The 15727-nt window shown below is 37.1% G+C and overlaps 1 protein-coding gene across 1 annotated transcript; it reads left to right on the top strand.

Annotated features, from left to right (window-relative positions):
* The first annotated feature begins 240 nt into the window (after positions 1 to 240).
* PTCD2 (pentatricopeptide repeat domain 2) lies at positions 241 to 15494 on the top strand. Its single transcript, XM_010011047.1, has 10 exons — positions 241 to 322; positions 1816 to 1908; positions 4225 to 4354; positions 5305 to 5422; positions 6832 to 6910; positions 8088 to 8179; positions 11217 to 11330; positions 12864 to 12938; positions 13757 to 13870; positions 15193 to 15494. Exons 1-10 carry the CDS (start codon positions 241 to 243, stop codon positions 15415 to 15417), a joined length of 1122 nt encoding a protein of 373 aa, XP_010009349.1. The 3' UTR covers positions 15418 to 15494.
* The last annotated feature ends 233 nt before the right edge of the window (positions 15495 to 15727 follow it).

Raw genomic sequence — 15727 nt, 5'->3', positions numbered from 1 at the left:
TGCTGGGGTACACCGGGCTGGTGCGACAGGGTTGTCCCGCGAGGCAGCGTTACTCGGTTTATCCTGTGTTTGCCGCCGGCTACGTACGAGTCACCAAAAGCAAATAAACATTCAGCTTCATAGACGCGTTTTTGTTCTGGGAGAACGACGTTATGCAGACGCACCTGCTGGCTGTCACCACCGTGACCGGGCTTCAGAGGCCTTTCGGGGTGTTCCCTCTCTCTCCCTTGTTCCCTCGTCATGTGGAAAGGGCGTATCTCAGAAGGCTCCCAGCAGAAGCGCCGTGTGGGCCTCTGGGCTGCTGTACCAGCGTCGGTGGAGGGTTTGCTTAGTGTGCAGCTCTGTTAGACGCCTCAGGGACATGAAGATCCCCGCTGCATCGTGGTCTGCCCACCACTTTTCACTGGCTTTCCTTTTAGAGGGTCACAGCGTGTCAGAGGTAAAGCAGGTTGGTCAGTTAATGTCTCTGGGATGGCCTGCACTGCCTGTGTGCGCTGACCATCGTACTGATCTCTCTCTTTTTTGCTCTTTGCACTGCTTTGTTTCTTTAACACTGTGAAGTGTGTATTTAAGGAAGCAGTAAAAGAGAGCAAACTGATTTCAAGAAGGGTAAAATTCTGCTGCCCGAGCTCTCTGCTCACACCTCTGACCACTGAGTGTCCATGCAGCGTGGTGTGCATGTACCACCCCAGGCACTGGCATGATTCCTGCCTCAGCTTTGGGGAGGCGCAGGACAGGGATGGTGCTAAACCAGCTGAGTGGGTCTATGGGAAGTAATGGCAAGGTAATCTTAGCCAGTCTCATGCTAGATAAAGTGTATTTCCTTACTCATTGAAACTGTTTCCATTAAATTGAATGGCTAAAGGTGCCATTTAATGGATTTTTTTTTCTGTAGATTTTATGAAATGTATCATTACCATGCTTAGTTTGCATAGAAAACAAGTGTTTCTATTTTGCCAGGGAAACACAGAAGGAGAATAAATAACCTAGATCAGGATAACACTTACTCTTGTCCCTTCATGATTAGAATCATTCTTTAAGAAGCCAAAAACTTAAAAGATTAGATTGTGACAACATAAACTATTACAATAACTCTCTGTTACAAAATCACTGGTTGAAAACAAAAATTTAGTGGAGGGCTATTTTTGTTGCAGCAGAAAAATTCACAAATAGCATTTGCATGACACTTTTGTTAAAGGACCTTACAACACAGAACAGAGGTCAGCACCCAAAGTTAATTTTGAGATTCTCGGTTCAGTGGCTGTCTCCTCTGATGTCTGTACTGCACTAGAACTTTACTAGCTCTCCTGAGTGTTAATACAATCCAAATAGTAAGCTTTATGTTTTTTCCTTTTGTCTTTCTACTGCATTTGGAGCTTCTAGAACAATACATTCTACAATAGGGGTGACAGCAGATGTGAGGAAAGGAATCTGTGCCACTGTGAATTGTGGTGAACAAAGAGAAGGCAAATAATTGTAAAATCATGAAAGGGGTGAAATATCTTATTCTTGTGCAGAATCCTCATGTATCGTAGCTTGGTGGAGAGGAATGGTGTCTCTACTTTTTCTTTTGCACATCCAGTAGATACATACTTCTTCATCCTTGTAGACATCAACTCTGTGAAGCTGAGACATAGTGCTCGGGTTCTTTTGTCAGTCACGTGAGCAACTGCAATTTTTGCAGTCTTTTTAGTGTCGTGTTGCCCCTGTTCTGGCATTGCACAGTAATTAACAGCAGTAATTCATAAATGCAAAGTTCAGTAGTATTAAAACAGACAGTATGACATAAAACTTCATCTTTTTTTCTTACGGTAGGGAAGAGATATCTGCTAACGGAAGATGATATCAAGTTACAAGAATTTCAACAGATGAAAGTGGTAATTAGAAATGAAGTTCACGGCAATAAAGGTATTATTTCATATATTTATTTTGTAATCACCATTCTTAGTTTTGGAATGAGTCCTAGGAAACAAGACAGTCACAGTCATTATAATGTGATATCAACTGACCTCATTTAAAACAACACCTTGCATCTTTCTTTTGCAAATGTTTTGTTGCTAAAATTGTTGGAAGATCTGAGGCTTTGTAAAGTGAAACAATATTAGTTACAGTGTGTGCTGGAAAATGTGGAGAGGTTTTCAAGCATGCAGATGTTTACATAAGACCAGAAGTGTTTGTGTCCTTACTTTTCCAAGTTTGTCAGACAGTCTAATAGAAAATATTGTTTCGGTCTACAAATCTTGCTTCTTACAAGTATGCCATCAGAGAAGTTAATACAAAACCTAATAGCTGCTTAACTAACCAGAGAATGCCTATGCCAGTAATTCTTTTTTAATCCACTCCATAAACTTAGTTGACTTATTCTTTTAGATTTGTTTCTGTTTTCCTAATATAAGTTCTCAGTTGTACATCCAATTCTAGATGATGTATGCATACTCAGACAAATTTAGGCTTTCCAAGCTTATGAAAGAGCAAGATCAGTGCATCTTCTCTGTTGGGAATTTTATGAAGCTGTTTAAAAAATAGACAAATTCCTTTCTTTAAGAAACATAAATATAAACATAAATCTGTCCTGAATATTCAAGAAAGATTAGGTGAAACCCCACTTCCTACACCTGTTTAATCATGTGCAGGTGTTCTAGTGATTCAAACTGACAATTGTTCCAAAGGATGTAGTTAATTTTTTTTTTGTGTGTGTTTATATTAAGGAAGAGACAAATAATCACATTTTGTTTTGTATAAACCAGTCTTCTGGGACAGAGTGAGAGGTAAAATCAACATGACAGTTTTTCTATATTAAATAAAAGTAGAGTTTAAATCAGGCAGTGGCAAGTCATCATGTTACTATGTTTTGCTGTGATGTTGACGTGCTCACATGGGTGGTTATTCATCCTGTCCTTCAGATAAATTGAATTTGTTGCTATCGGTTAATCACTCTTGCTAAAATAGGTTTGTAGAAGCCAAATATTTGACTTTACAGGTTACAGTAGATCTTTTTGTTTTGTCCAAGTAGAAGTTTCCATGGACTGATTAAAACAATGTGCTACACACCTATCTGTTTGTATGTGTGCGTGGTTTCTGTACTCTGTTTATTGTAATACTTGAAAGATGAAAAGGATTAATTAGGGTTATTGATAAACTTGGTTTAGAAGCAGAAACAGAATATATATATAAATTTCACAGAATATGTAGTAGCTATTAGTTATTATAGTTATGCAACTATTAACTGTAATAGTTATTCTGTTAACTGCAGCAGCTAAACAATTGCCTACTGTAATACAAAGAAAGTTGGAATCCTAGGTGTTTTTTGAATTTCTATGCACCTTTGAATACATTTCAACTATTATATGCATACATATATATACATTATTCTGACTTCAGAGGATTCAGCTCTGCATTTCAGCCTTGAGTAAGGACTTGTATTTGCATGTAGCAACAGACACGCATCCAGTAGCTGAATATGTTTTTCTCTGGGGTGCTTACTTTGCACCTCTTGTGTAGGTTTTTAGCTTGGGAACAGCAGTGACCCAGCAACTGTTACCAAAAAGTTCACTTCCCTGCCCAAGATGGGGGTTAGCACCATTAGAGGAATGGGGCTGCCAAGTGGTACATGTGATTTTAATCTTGAGTGTGTCTGAATCAGAAGCTTGGGATTACTAAATGAAGGACTCGTCTTTGTGCTTGCTTTGTCATAGGAAAATTTGCTGGATAGAGAAACCTGTTTGGGAGTGGAGGGGAAAAGAGCAACAACTCCTGAGTTTATGGTTATATATAGAAATACACAGATTACAAATGATACTCTTTTTGTTTGCATCAGTCATGAAGGAATTGAAATACTCTGCACAAGCAGTGTTGAGCAGAAGTTCTTATGGTCATTTGAATGCTGAGTGGGATTGGTTTTGTTTGTTTGCTTGCTTTTCAAAAAAAGAACATAAGGATGAAAATGTCACTTACAAAACTTGCTTCCTCTTCAAAATTTTTGTATTACTTTATAAATTCTATAACATACACAATGCAATTAAGTTCACAGTAAAGCATCCTCTTGTTTTTCTGAGTCTGACATGACTTCATGGGGACACCTAGGCATGAAGCTTTATGCATTTTTCTTGGTGAAAAAACCCCAAGCTTTCCGCTTCGTTGAATCTTCATGTTTCAGGTACCAAGTATGCAATGCAGGTAATAGAATTATCTATAGACTGTTGCTATAATGTGTTTTATTTTCAGATCCATATTTTAAAAGTATTAAAGAAAAATTAAAGAAAAATGGAATAATTCTCAAAACTGAATTAAAAAATTTACTGCATTTATGTCAGACTTCATCTGATGTGGAACTAGCCAGAAAAGTTATTTACAGGTATTTTTAACAATCCAGGTAACACTTTTTTCTGTCTTTATTTTTTTGCTTTTGTTAGATCATCTCAGGTTATGTCTGCAGTTGAGGGCTTACCCTGATTCAATGGCCATATGTATAGTTAATCCCTTAAACTAAGGCTGTATTTTAATTTGTTTTGGGCCTTCCAACCCTTCACAGACTCTCAGATCAATAGAGAGTCAAGCCACAAGAGCAAAGTGCTTTCCTATTGTATGCAGAATGAACAGTGCCACATAGAAGCATCATAGACTCATAGAATAGTTAGGGTTGGAAAGGACCTTAAGATCATCTAGTTCCAACCTGCCTGTCACGGGCAAGGGCATCACACACTAAACCATGTCACCCAAGACTCTGTCCAACCTGGCCTTGAACACAGGCAGATGTAATGGTGTGTTCAGTGGTGTTTTCCAGCTAAGCCATCCCTAGTTATAAACTGGTCTGGATGCAGCAATGGCAGGTTTTGTGAATAAAAGCCTTCCCAGCAATTGCTGTGCAGGAATTCTAAAGAAAAAAATAAAACACTTTATTTTTATCATTTTAATTGGGGGTTTTTTAGTATAGGAGAGAAAAGGTTGAGGTATTTGAACAGGTACTGCTGCTAAAATAGAGTGTTGCAATTTCCTGTGCTATTGCTCTGTGGATAGAAGGTAAAGTGGTTGGGAATTTTTGTGGCAGAGACCCATTCTGTTATTAATCCAGTGTTACTTTATTAGAAATAGAAGAGATTACATATTACTAGTTAATTTGTTAGTTTGATCAAAACATTATTTTTTCCATAAAATTAATCTTCTTTTATCTAAATGTCATTGACTGGTGCAGATAGAGAATTGTGCTTGTCATTACACGTACAGATCTTGCTACCTATTTAGACCTGTTTTCCCTTCACAAGTTCCATTCCTCATGTGATTAACTTTTTTTAACCTTTCTAATAGGTACCATGAGCAGAATGGAATTACAGCCTTACATAATTTTAAATTTGGGCCCCTCTTTATGAGGCTATGTTATGAGCTAGATCTTGAACGACCAGCAGTAGAACTTATCAAAGATCAGGTAATTTCCTTATATATTTAGAAAATATCGTTGTTCTTGTTAGTCCTGTATGAGTAATTCATGTGCTACAGGAGCCTTGCATGAGCTTATAGACTTAAAGTGTATGTGTTGCAGTAGTAAGTATGTCTATGACATTAACCTAAGGATTAGGCAAAATATTAGGCAAAATACATGGGGTTTACTTTAAAAATAGTACAAAACAGTAATTAAAAGAAAACTAAATGCTAGTTTGATAACATTATTGTACTTCTGCATAATTGCATCATTTGAATAAGAAGTATTGATTAAAAAATTTCTCAAATGAGCACAGCTGATGCATGCTTTCCTGCATCCCGTGATGCATTAGGTTGTTCCTGGAAATGGACACTTCAGAGCTTTTACGTAGTAGTCCTTTGAAACACCTTGGGTTATTTGCACCGACATATGTATCTTGTTATTTTGTACTTCAGACTGCCTCTGAACCCTGCGGTGGTGCTGTAATATTAATCAGCTCAGGAACTTGGCCGTTTTGATGTTGAAGAAACTTAAAGACTTGTTTCTGAACATCTGTAAAATGCTGTGTGTGCTTTTATGACAAGATAGTAATCATGCCTATTGTATAAAAGGTTCTGTGCAATAATTTTGTGTCTTAAAAAATCTCTGGCAGCCAGTGGAAAGTCACCTACAATGTTAATCCATTAAGGCATGAGATTTACCTAGCCAGAAATGGGAGAAGTCTCGCTTGGGCTACTGTTGTTAAATTAGGCACATGTAAAAGTATGTGTGGTTATTGTTTCGTTTAGATTTTTTTTTTTACTTAATATCTATTTCATTAAGACAGGTCCTGCAGTACTTGCGGGACTTACTAACTAATGGATAGTAAGGTACAGTACCACTTTGTGGTATTTTATATGGCTATTTCCAACACATAGTGTCACTGAAGTGGAATGTAAAATATACTTGCTCTTTCCTCTGCTACTCTGTTCTCAAGCCGTTGTGCTGATCTGTTCATCATTTGCTACTGTGATGAGCAAAAAATTCTTCTGGTTTCATGGTGGTGGTACCTTACGCTAAAGGTACTGTTAATGAGCTGCAAGCTGTAGTTCTGCTGAGATTTTGGAGTTGCTGTTAGTCAGTGACTTCTGCTTGCATCAACTTAGAAGTCACAATCTGTCATTTAAAAAGAAATTGGTAATGGGAATCTCTGGGAAATTTCCGTTTAAGTATAGCGAGATTTTGACCGTACTGAATCACTGGTGTTTTAGAGGTAACTTGACAGAGGGACAGTCAGGGAACCCAGAATGTTGAATGTGGAACTTAAGAAAATGGTACTATTCTGGTAGGAAGACCTGCAAGATGCTGTGCACAGTAAGAATGCTCATTCTCCTAACTTTCTTTATGCTTGCTCTGTTTGTGTGTCTGTTCTCCAGAATTTGCATGGTTTTTTCTCGGAGAGTACGTCATTCCATATTTTGATGACGATGTTGTTTAAAAAGGGCCATTTTGAAAGTAAGTACTATGTTTGCTAAGGCAAATGCGTTTTGAGGAGGATGCTTCTCATAGTAAGTGCATGTATATAAATACATGTATGTTTTAATGAGTATTACTCATTGGTTTATGGTTTCAAAGGCCAAACATCCTGTATATCAGTGTAGATGTGGATGAGCTGCACTGTAGAGTGTGCTAAAAATGGAAGACTATATCTGTTTTGCACTTCTAGTGGTATTCTTACTGTTCTTAGTTGCACAGAATTGTAGTTATCCAGGGAGGATCTTTTCCTAAACCTTCTTTTCTGAAGGCTTAACTTCTCTTTGATTTGTAATTTCCCACAGCTTTTTGTTTTCTCTATTCAAAGTTTGTTTTTTTGAACAGTAAGCTCTTCTGCAACTTTTTTTGGCAGTTCTTCATTTGTGTCAGAGCAGGGAAGAATACCTTTTTCCCTTGGATAACAAAACCAGGCTGCAATCTTCTCTTGGTTTGTCCTACTACTGTGCCCATACAGAGTAGCTACTGCAGTATTTTAAGTCAAGTGTTTCAATTCAGTTTGGTCCTTTCTGAGGATAGGGGTGAATCATCTGACCTGACTGAAAAGACATTCCATGACAAAATCTTGAGTGTGGAGTAAGCTTTTCAAGGAAATCCCTTTATTTCAAATTTGTTGAACACACAGCGCTTAGTCTCTTCTTGTTTGACAAGTCCAGAGTTTGTCAAAGTCGAGACTGTAAAAATAATTGGATCAGATCCTCAATGCAGTGTGGTGGTGTAATGGAATGTGTGTGTTATTGAGGAGCTGTTAGTTTCCAAAACATGCTGAAACATTTGTTTATGTGTTTAAAAGGCTGGCTTTTCTGGGCAGTTAGGAAAAACGAAAGCAGCTTTGTCAAGTGTCCAGAATTTATTTTTAGATTTGTACAAAAATAATAGAACAGTAAAGGCCGTATGCTAATGTGGATTGAAAACATTCTTGCTAGCTAGAAATACTTACATGCAACTGACTCTAAATTAAACTTTTTTAAATGTTTGTTGGTTTTTTCTTTTTGAAGAACAGATTTAAATTTACATTCCTATTTTTAAATACACCTACTAAGATTATTCCATGTTGACTTATTTTTTATTTTTTTTCCCCAGTTACAAAATACACAGCCTTAAATTTGTGAAGTGAATAACACTAGCATATTTTTGATAGGTGCATTGGAAGTTCTGGTCGAAATGAAAAAACAAGGTATACCTTTCAGCAAAGAAACCTATCTACTTGCATTTGCAATATGCTACAAACTGGTGAGTATCTTCAATTTACATGATGAAAAAGCATTTGAAATGCCTTCTCTATGTCTTCCGTTTCTATGGAATTTAAAATTTCCCAGTAATTATTTCTTATCTAGCACAAACAGTTTAGACACATTTAAGTCCTAAATTGCTTCATTGAGTACACATATACAGCTTCCTGTGCAAACTAATGTCACAAAGCAAATCTCTAAATACTTACATGGACATGAGCACTGAAGAGCAAATTTGATACATCCTTTGATTAGCTGATAGTATTCTTTTTCTGGGTTCTGTGTACCTTTTCAAACTATGCTTTGTGCTTGAGCCTCGATTTTGGTTTTATAGTCTGGCTTTCTTAAGAAACAAGGCATATATATGATATGTTCTGTCAGACATCTCCGATAAATTTTTCCCCTTCCTCTCCAAGTAACCTGGAACCATTTCTGCAATTACACCCAAACTTGACAAGGATGAGTTCTCAAAGGTAATCTGTTCCTACATGCCTGATGGAAATGGGCAGCTGAGTGGAGAAAAGAAACTTAAATGAGTGCCTTCAGTGAGAGACAGGCTGCCTCTTGACCTTAACTGTATTTTTAGCTCAGAGAAAAAGAGCATGAACACAGTAAGAAACTGGGCTACATAGGTTCTATGAGTGTTTCCTTGTAACTGTTTCCCTTTTGTAGCAAAGTGATATCACCAGACTTTTTAATTTTGATCTTCCTCTCTAGATTTAAATCAGTTCTGCAATTTTAAATGCTAAATTAGGCCTTTTCCATACTCAGTAGGAAAGTATTCTTCAATTTCCCCATGTTTTTAGTAAGAAAGACACTAGCTGAGGAAAAATTATACCACTTGACCAAACTTTCTCAGGTTTCTCCGTTAACCATACACTCCACTAACCATTAATTGAACTGAGTGCATATGTGATAAAAAGGAGTTGGCCTAAAACAGTAGCTCAGCAGTAATTTATATGGTGCTTTTGAAGTTCTCAGTCCTAATGAATCAGGGCTGGTCAGGGGAAATAGGAAAAGCCATGTGGCTTAGGTGTCTGGGGCAGTAGACAGAGCTGAGAAAGAGCTACAGAAGATGTCTGCTGTTAAAAAAAGCTAGAGATTGATGGTTACAGTCAGTTTAGGGGTGTTACCAGTTCTGTGTAGAAGGTGCCTTTTTTAGAGTTACGAATATACGAAGACTCTTGACACTATGCTACAACCCAAGTTTATAAGCTGGTGTTTACTACTAACATCCACTGAGGCAATATTTACCACTTCAGGGTTGCTGCTTGGTCTATACACTGCCCATTTAGGTAAAGGCTTTCAGAGAAACTCACGGTGTTTCTCTGAGGTACCCTTTACTCAGTCTCCAGTAGTTTCTTCCCTAAAATCTTTACATAAGTCTTTCCATGGCCTGCTGTCCAAACGCTTGGATCTATGGCATGTGCAACAGGAAGAGGTTCCCATGACTTCTGTTTTCTGCTACTTCTGACCCTACCTGTGTTTTCAATGGAGAATCTGACCCATCATTAGCTGATTAGTGAATTAATAAAAATGGAGGGGAAATGATTCTGAACTGTTACCCAGTTGTTTTAAAAGCCACAGTAAATGTGTAGTGGTTTACCGTTCTGGGTTTTCTTGGTTTTGTTTTTGTTTTTTTGGTGTGGTGTTTTGATATTTTAATGAAGATAAAATGTTATCAATAAGGGAATAAGCTGTAGTAACCCTTTATGCCCTAAAGAGGATTAGTTGGGGATTTTTGAAAAACTTAAATCTATTGATTCAGCTGTTAGTGGTAGCTGGGAAACCATGAAGCTCAAAAGTGGTTTTGCTCATGATGCAACGTAAGAAACTTCATAAAAAATCTTAAAGGAAAATATCTTCAAGATGCACTACTTGAATACTGGAAATAATGGTATTGGTATCATTAAAAGCCATGCTGGATTTTACCAGGTTAATTCTTAGTTTCTTTTGAATAACTGTGCCAGAGACCAATACAGAAATAAATACAAGGCTTAAAGCTCAGATTATTGCTAGTGGAGAAACAAAGGAATTGATGTTTAATCTTTGTACAGAAGTGTTTTAGAGGACAACTCTAAAAGGTATTTTCTCAAATTGTGCAAACCATTCAGCAGTGGCATGCAAAAGCATCCACTGAACATCCAAAAGACAACCCTATTCCTTAAATTGTGGCCAGTATTTTACAGGAATGACAGTTTGAACAGTAGGAACAAAAATCATGCTAGAAAGGAATATGAAGGCTCTTTTCTGTATTGGTGATATCAGTTGTTAAAAACTTTCCTGCTGCTAACTTCTAAATTTGAAAGGTATTATTTTGTTTAAAGTCCAGTTAGTGCTACTCGTATCTTTCAGTGTGAGGAACATTGTTCTCGAGAGTTGGTGGTTTGTGCAGTAACACACAGGCAAACTTACTGCCTTTTACTACAGACTTCTATTGAAAGTAGTCCCAGCAATAATGGAAGCTTTCTGTGTTGGAAGACAGGCAAATGTTTAAGCTATTGTGTTAGAATATATAATTTGGAAACATTTTTCAAGATTTAATCTGTAAGAAAAGCTAACAGTTGCTGAATGTTCAAATATACGCATACACAGATTTCTTTATTATAATGGTGTTGAGTAATTCAATACTTAGGAAATACTGATTTTCATTATCTAAGGTAGTATTTAGAATGAAGTAGAGACAAAACGTCAGCTTTCTTCCTATTTTGGGAATGACTGGAAGTGGAAAGTGTCTGTTGGTTTTAGTGTACTGTTGGAATTGCTTTATCTTTTGTAGAAGCCAAAACAGATAGGGTGAGGTGTAGCTGTTATAATAATGGAAGTTATTTTTACCATCTTCTGAACTCTGTAGCTTTGAATATTGTATTTTGATGTTACGTTTTTCAAGAAGCGCTGCATAAAATCTGCTTGGTTGAGTTCAGATACGGATTATGTTGCTGATCTTACAGTATATTGACTTCTGATTGCCTTCTGAATGTGATTGCAATTGCCTACAGTCCTTTCAGATCACAAGAATAAATGAAATTTCTATGCAGGACAATCTGGAATCTTGCAAAATCTGTGCAAAACTGCTTGAAGAAGCACAGCTGAAAGGTGACACATTACCACTGCGAGCATACTGCTTTGCTGTGGCAACTGCTCTGAAGCAGGTACAGTACCTTTTGTTCTCATTTGTGCCTGGATGTCTCTAATTTTATTTTTGTAAGATAGTCAGTGAAAGGAAGCTAACGTAGAGGAAGCATAACTGAGCTATGTAATAACTTCAAGTACTAGAACTTTTAGGCCCCCAAAAGATTAGGATTATAGACAATTCCCACATAAAGTGAATGTAGAAATTCTCTAATCTAAGCATATGTCTTGAGTCTAATGCACAGATATATGGTGCTAGTAACAATGCCAGTAAAGAGAGTTCAACCAGCAGGTCAGATGTCACCATGGACCCAGTCCTTCAGATACTGCTATTTAGTGATGGTTTCCTCTAAATATAATTAAAATGATAATTTAAAATATTTGTGCAGTCATCTTTTAAAAATGTTTATCTTGGGAGGCAAACTCAAAGGTTATGACATGTATTATCCTGCTGCCTAGGAGATGGCTTGTTTTTCTGCACAACATGTCTTCAGGAGGAGGTTTTCATATACCTCATGTGCCTAAGCACTGATACGGAGAGGCTCTGAGGCAGTACAGGGTAAAAGATTGACCAAGAGAATAACAGTTAGAAAATTGTAAAATCTGGCATTTCACCTGCCGATAATGTGTGTACTGCTTGAGGAAATTCTGAACCTTCTCTGTTTCATGTCTCAGAGGTCAGAGGCATTGTAAGAGCCTTGATGTTTTTCGTCAATTTGAATGAATGAAGTAAAATTGTTAAAGTTTTCTTATGCACTCTGTGGTCTTTTTTGCACTGTCTCTGTGAACACAGACACTGAACAATAGCATAAGCTAATTAATTTATTGATATGCATGATGGAATGACAGGGCATCTCATTGGCATTGAGGTTAAAAACCAAAATACCTGTCTCCGCAACATGAAACATCCTTCATGATGTTGCTTTATGTAAAAATCAGTTAAAATTCTTGTTTTGTAAACAGAATAATGCTCCACATTTCTTAAGCTGCATGATCTTTGACAGCACATCTTGCTGTAAGATGTTTTTTGATCCCAAGTAACAGTGCTTAGTCTAGTAAATGTCACTGTAACATTTACTGTCTATACAAATCAGTTGATGGCATAGACATAGTACTGTAAATGTGTATGTCCAAAAGGTTAAAAGGACTGAGCAGGATAAATACCCACATATTAACATATACTGCAATTCATTTAAGTACTCCAACTTGTGCCAAATCAGGCGTGTGAGTAGATCTTTTATCTTTTAGATGCTCTCATGTTCACTGTTGGTTACATGCTTCTTTCCCTGGCTGGTCTGGGGCAGGGCGTACTGTCACTACTGTGGTAAAGAGCCAGATGACATGGGAGCTCCAGTGTGGAGTGTTCCTTTCACAGGCTGGATGCTCTTTGGAATCTATGGATCTTGGTGACCCATGGATTGGTGAAGGGATTCTAGGTGCTGGTTTGTGATTCACTGAAAAGTTGTGAAAGACTGTTTTTCTTGAACTTTTCTTGTCAAAGTATGTCCCATATGTTTAACCATATTCTTTTATTATTTATAATTACTTCCTAGAATGATGTTTCACAAGCCAAGTTTTATTGTTCCCAGATATTGAAAACAGAGAGCAAACTATACAATAATCTTAAAGTAAGTATTTTGCTTTGTATTAGAATCTTGCAGAGAATTATGCTATACTGGACGAAATACTCCTGTGTGCAGAGTGACAGAAGTCCAGCTTCTTAGTAGCACAGGCATGTACCAGTACTGTTGCTCAGCTTGGTTTTGAGCAAACAAACAATTTCTGTCAGTTGTAGTGACAAAATTGTCGGTGCTTTCTGAATTGTTAACACCCTCCCACCATTTTTTAGAATCACATCCTACCGTAGATGGGAATGGAAAGTAGACCAGTCTTATGTCTGTGAGGAATAGACCATGAACTATTTCTAATTATGACATCGTGACTTTTTGCTTTCTTGCTACAAGAGATTAAAAAAAAACATAGTTCCAAGTAAATGCCTTTTTTAGCTGTGTTCTGCCCACTTCAGGCCTCCTACAGCCCTTTGAACCTTAACCTCATGTACATGGAACATTTTTTTTCCTTAATTGCATGGTCTAAAACCTGAGAGAAATTCTATTGCATGTGCCCTGTAAGTAACTTCTCTAAGCTGTGGAAAACAAAAACCAGTTTATGCAAGAACAGCTGATGCAGCTCTGCCAGAGGAGCCTTGTCTGCAGGCTCACCCTTTCCAGGTCTTAGCTGCAAAAAAAACCCAGCCTAAACCTCTGTGGAAATCAATCATTCCTTCGGCTTCCTTCATGATTAGTGGATTTTTATCAGTGCAATGTCTAGAAATGTATTTTTTCCTGCATTGCTTCATGTTTTCCTCAAACGCTTTTTTTTTTTTTTTTTTTAATTTACATTCTGATTATAAGTACTATTTGTGTGATTTTATTTTATTTTTAAGGTTCTTGTCCAGCTCAGATCTGGTTTGCTAGAAGAAGTAATAAGGACATTAGAGGCAGCAGTGAAAGTTGATACTCCTCCCTTTGTGAAAAAAATCGAGTTTTCTGAGCAGGTGGTAAGTGTACAGTAATGATAGGAGGTCCATGGTGCTTGGCTGAGCCATGATGATGGTGGTTCAGCTACAGAACTTTAGGCGCCTGAGTTCACCCTACTAAAGTTGTTTGGAATCTGATGCAGTCAGATGGCAATGCTGTCCACTTCCCTTTTTTCTTGTGGATCTTGCTCTTAGGAGCTCAGATTTCATCTGAATGCAGATGAAGTGTTCCCTAGTGGCATTAGGTAATCCCTTGCCTTCTGTGCTATTTTCATTTGACGTAAAAATGAGAATAAGGTTCTGATCACAGCAATATTGTTAGGTTGGTAATATTTGCAAGGACCTGTGATGCTACACAGGAAAATGTGACATGGGAAATAATAGCTTTTGCTATTTTACTATATTTTACTGTTTGAAAAAAGCTTTTACAATATTGATCACCAAAGAGACTTCCTTCAGAGCACATATGTACCCCTAGCAGCTTGGCAGCATTGCTGTGGCTTTTCCTGATATTTCTCTATGGAACAAGATATTTTAAGACTATGTTAATAGCTAAATGCTTAGCCTTTCACTGCTGGCTATTAAACAAAAAATTAATAACTGATACATAAAATAATAAATACTAGAAAGAAGTAGGGCACACCTTTCAAAACACAGCCCATGTGTGTTAACTGATATGTTGAAAAGAAATTTTTTTTAAGCAGCATTTCATTTTGTAAATTAATTGCAATAAATGCTGCATTTGTCAATGTTGTATTTTGATCGTTAGGCAAATTTCTAACAGTTCCTAAGAAGACTAAGCATTAGTCCTAATCCATTCCTTCCATAAAAGGTTATCGATAAATAAGAATTTTTAAGATATTTACTTACACTTCAGCTCAGACTCTGTATATGGCATACAGAACTTCTCAGTGTTCTATAGTCTGACTTATTTTTGATTTATACTGTACATTTAGTGTGATACATAGTAATAATTAGAATTGTGCTGATCTGGAAAGTAGATTTCAGGAACCAATTTATGATTTCTGAGTTTGAATAGAAAATAACTGTGATAGTCTGTACTAGGAGTGAAAAGTGGACTGTACATTTTGAGGAAGCTTTAAATCTAACAAGTTCACTCTAATAGATAGCCAGTGCATTTCCACCATTGTTTGGTGATGTAGAATGTGTGGTATTGTATTCGGTGATGCATAAAATCCTCTTCTTACCAGTCACTGTGTTAGCCACAGATCTTATATTGTGTGCCTTTTTTCTTTTCTTTGATTGCTTACCTTCAATATGGTGGTTGAGTGAGATTTTCACTTGCTGAACTGTAAAAGTCTGTCAATTTTATTCCTACTTAGCTGGCTGCAGTCAGGGAAAAGATGGAAGAAAACGCCTACCTTTCTGCCAAATTAAGAGATATTTATATGAAACTACAAGCTTCAGGACGGATAACCATGTGCACGCTAGAAGACATGCTTTTCCAGATTCCTAGTTCAAAGAAGATCCCTGCAAAGCTTTTCTGTCAGAAGCAATTGGGCTATCAAGCTGCTAAACCACTTCGGTCAAATCTATTGTCAGAATAGCTGAATGTTTGATGGCACACTGAACTGCTATTAGTATCTCTTAGAAGCCAGGTTCAAGTAAAATGTCATCTCCTCTCCTCCACAATGAGCAATTGTTTAAGTTGTTTGTGTGAAACTGCATTTTAAATACAGATCATGTAGCTTTCATATTTCAATTTTGATGATAAAAACAAGCCATGACACTGGATATTTTTGTGTTGGTCAGAAATAGCGTGGTAGAATGGCTTGAAGTTTTTCCTCAGGCACTTAAATCAGAATTTTCCTATGCTAAACATCCTGATGGAAATGACCAAAATAATTTGTGTATCTG

The sequence above is a fragment of the Nestor notabilis genome, unplaced genomic scaffold, assembly GCF_000696875.1.
Source record: "Nestor notabilis isolate BGI_N333 unplaced genomic scaffold, ASM69687v1 scaffold36223, whole genome shotgun sequence".
Classification (NCBI taxonomy): domain Eukaryota; kingdom Metazoa; phylum Chordata; class Aves; order Psittaciformes; family Psittacidae; genus Nestor; species Nestor notabilis.
Note: the sequence above shows the minus strand (reverse complement) of the source record. Positions and strands in the feature narration are given on the sequence as shown.

What these genes read in the sequence shown, in the direction of transcription:
- PTCD2 (XM_010011047.1), top strand. Translation starts at nt 241, where the DNA reads ATGTGGAAAGGGCGTATCTCAGAAGGCTCCCAGCAGAAGCGCCGTGTG. An exon ending in TAGAACTTATCAAAGATCAG is followed by an intron (nt 5,423 to 6,831) that starts GTAATTTCCTTA and finishes TCTGTTCTCCAG; the next exon opens with AATTTGCATGGTTTTTTCTC. An exon ending in TTGCAATATGCTACAAACTG is followed by an intron (nt 8,180 to 11,216) that starts GTGAGTATCTTC and finishes ATTTCTATGCAG; the next exon opens with GACAATCTGGAATCTTGCAA.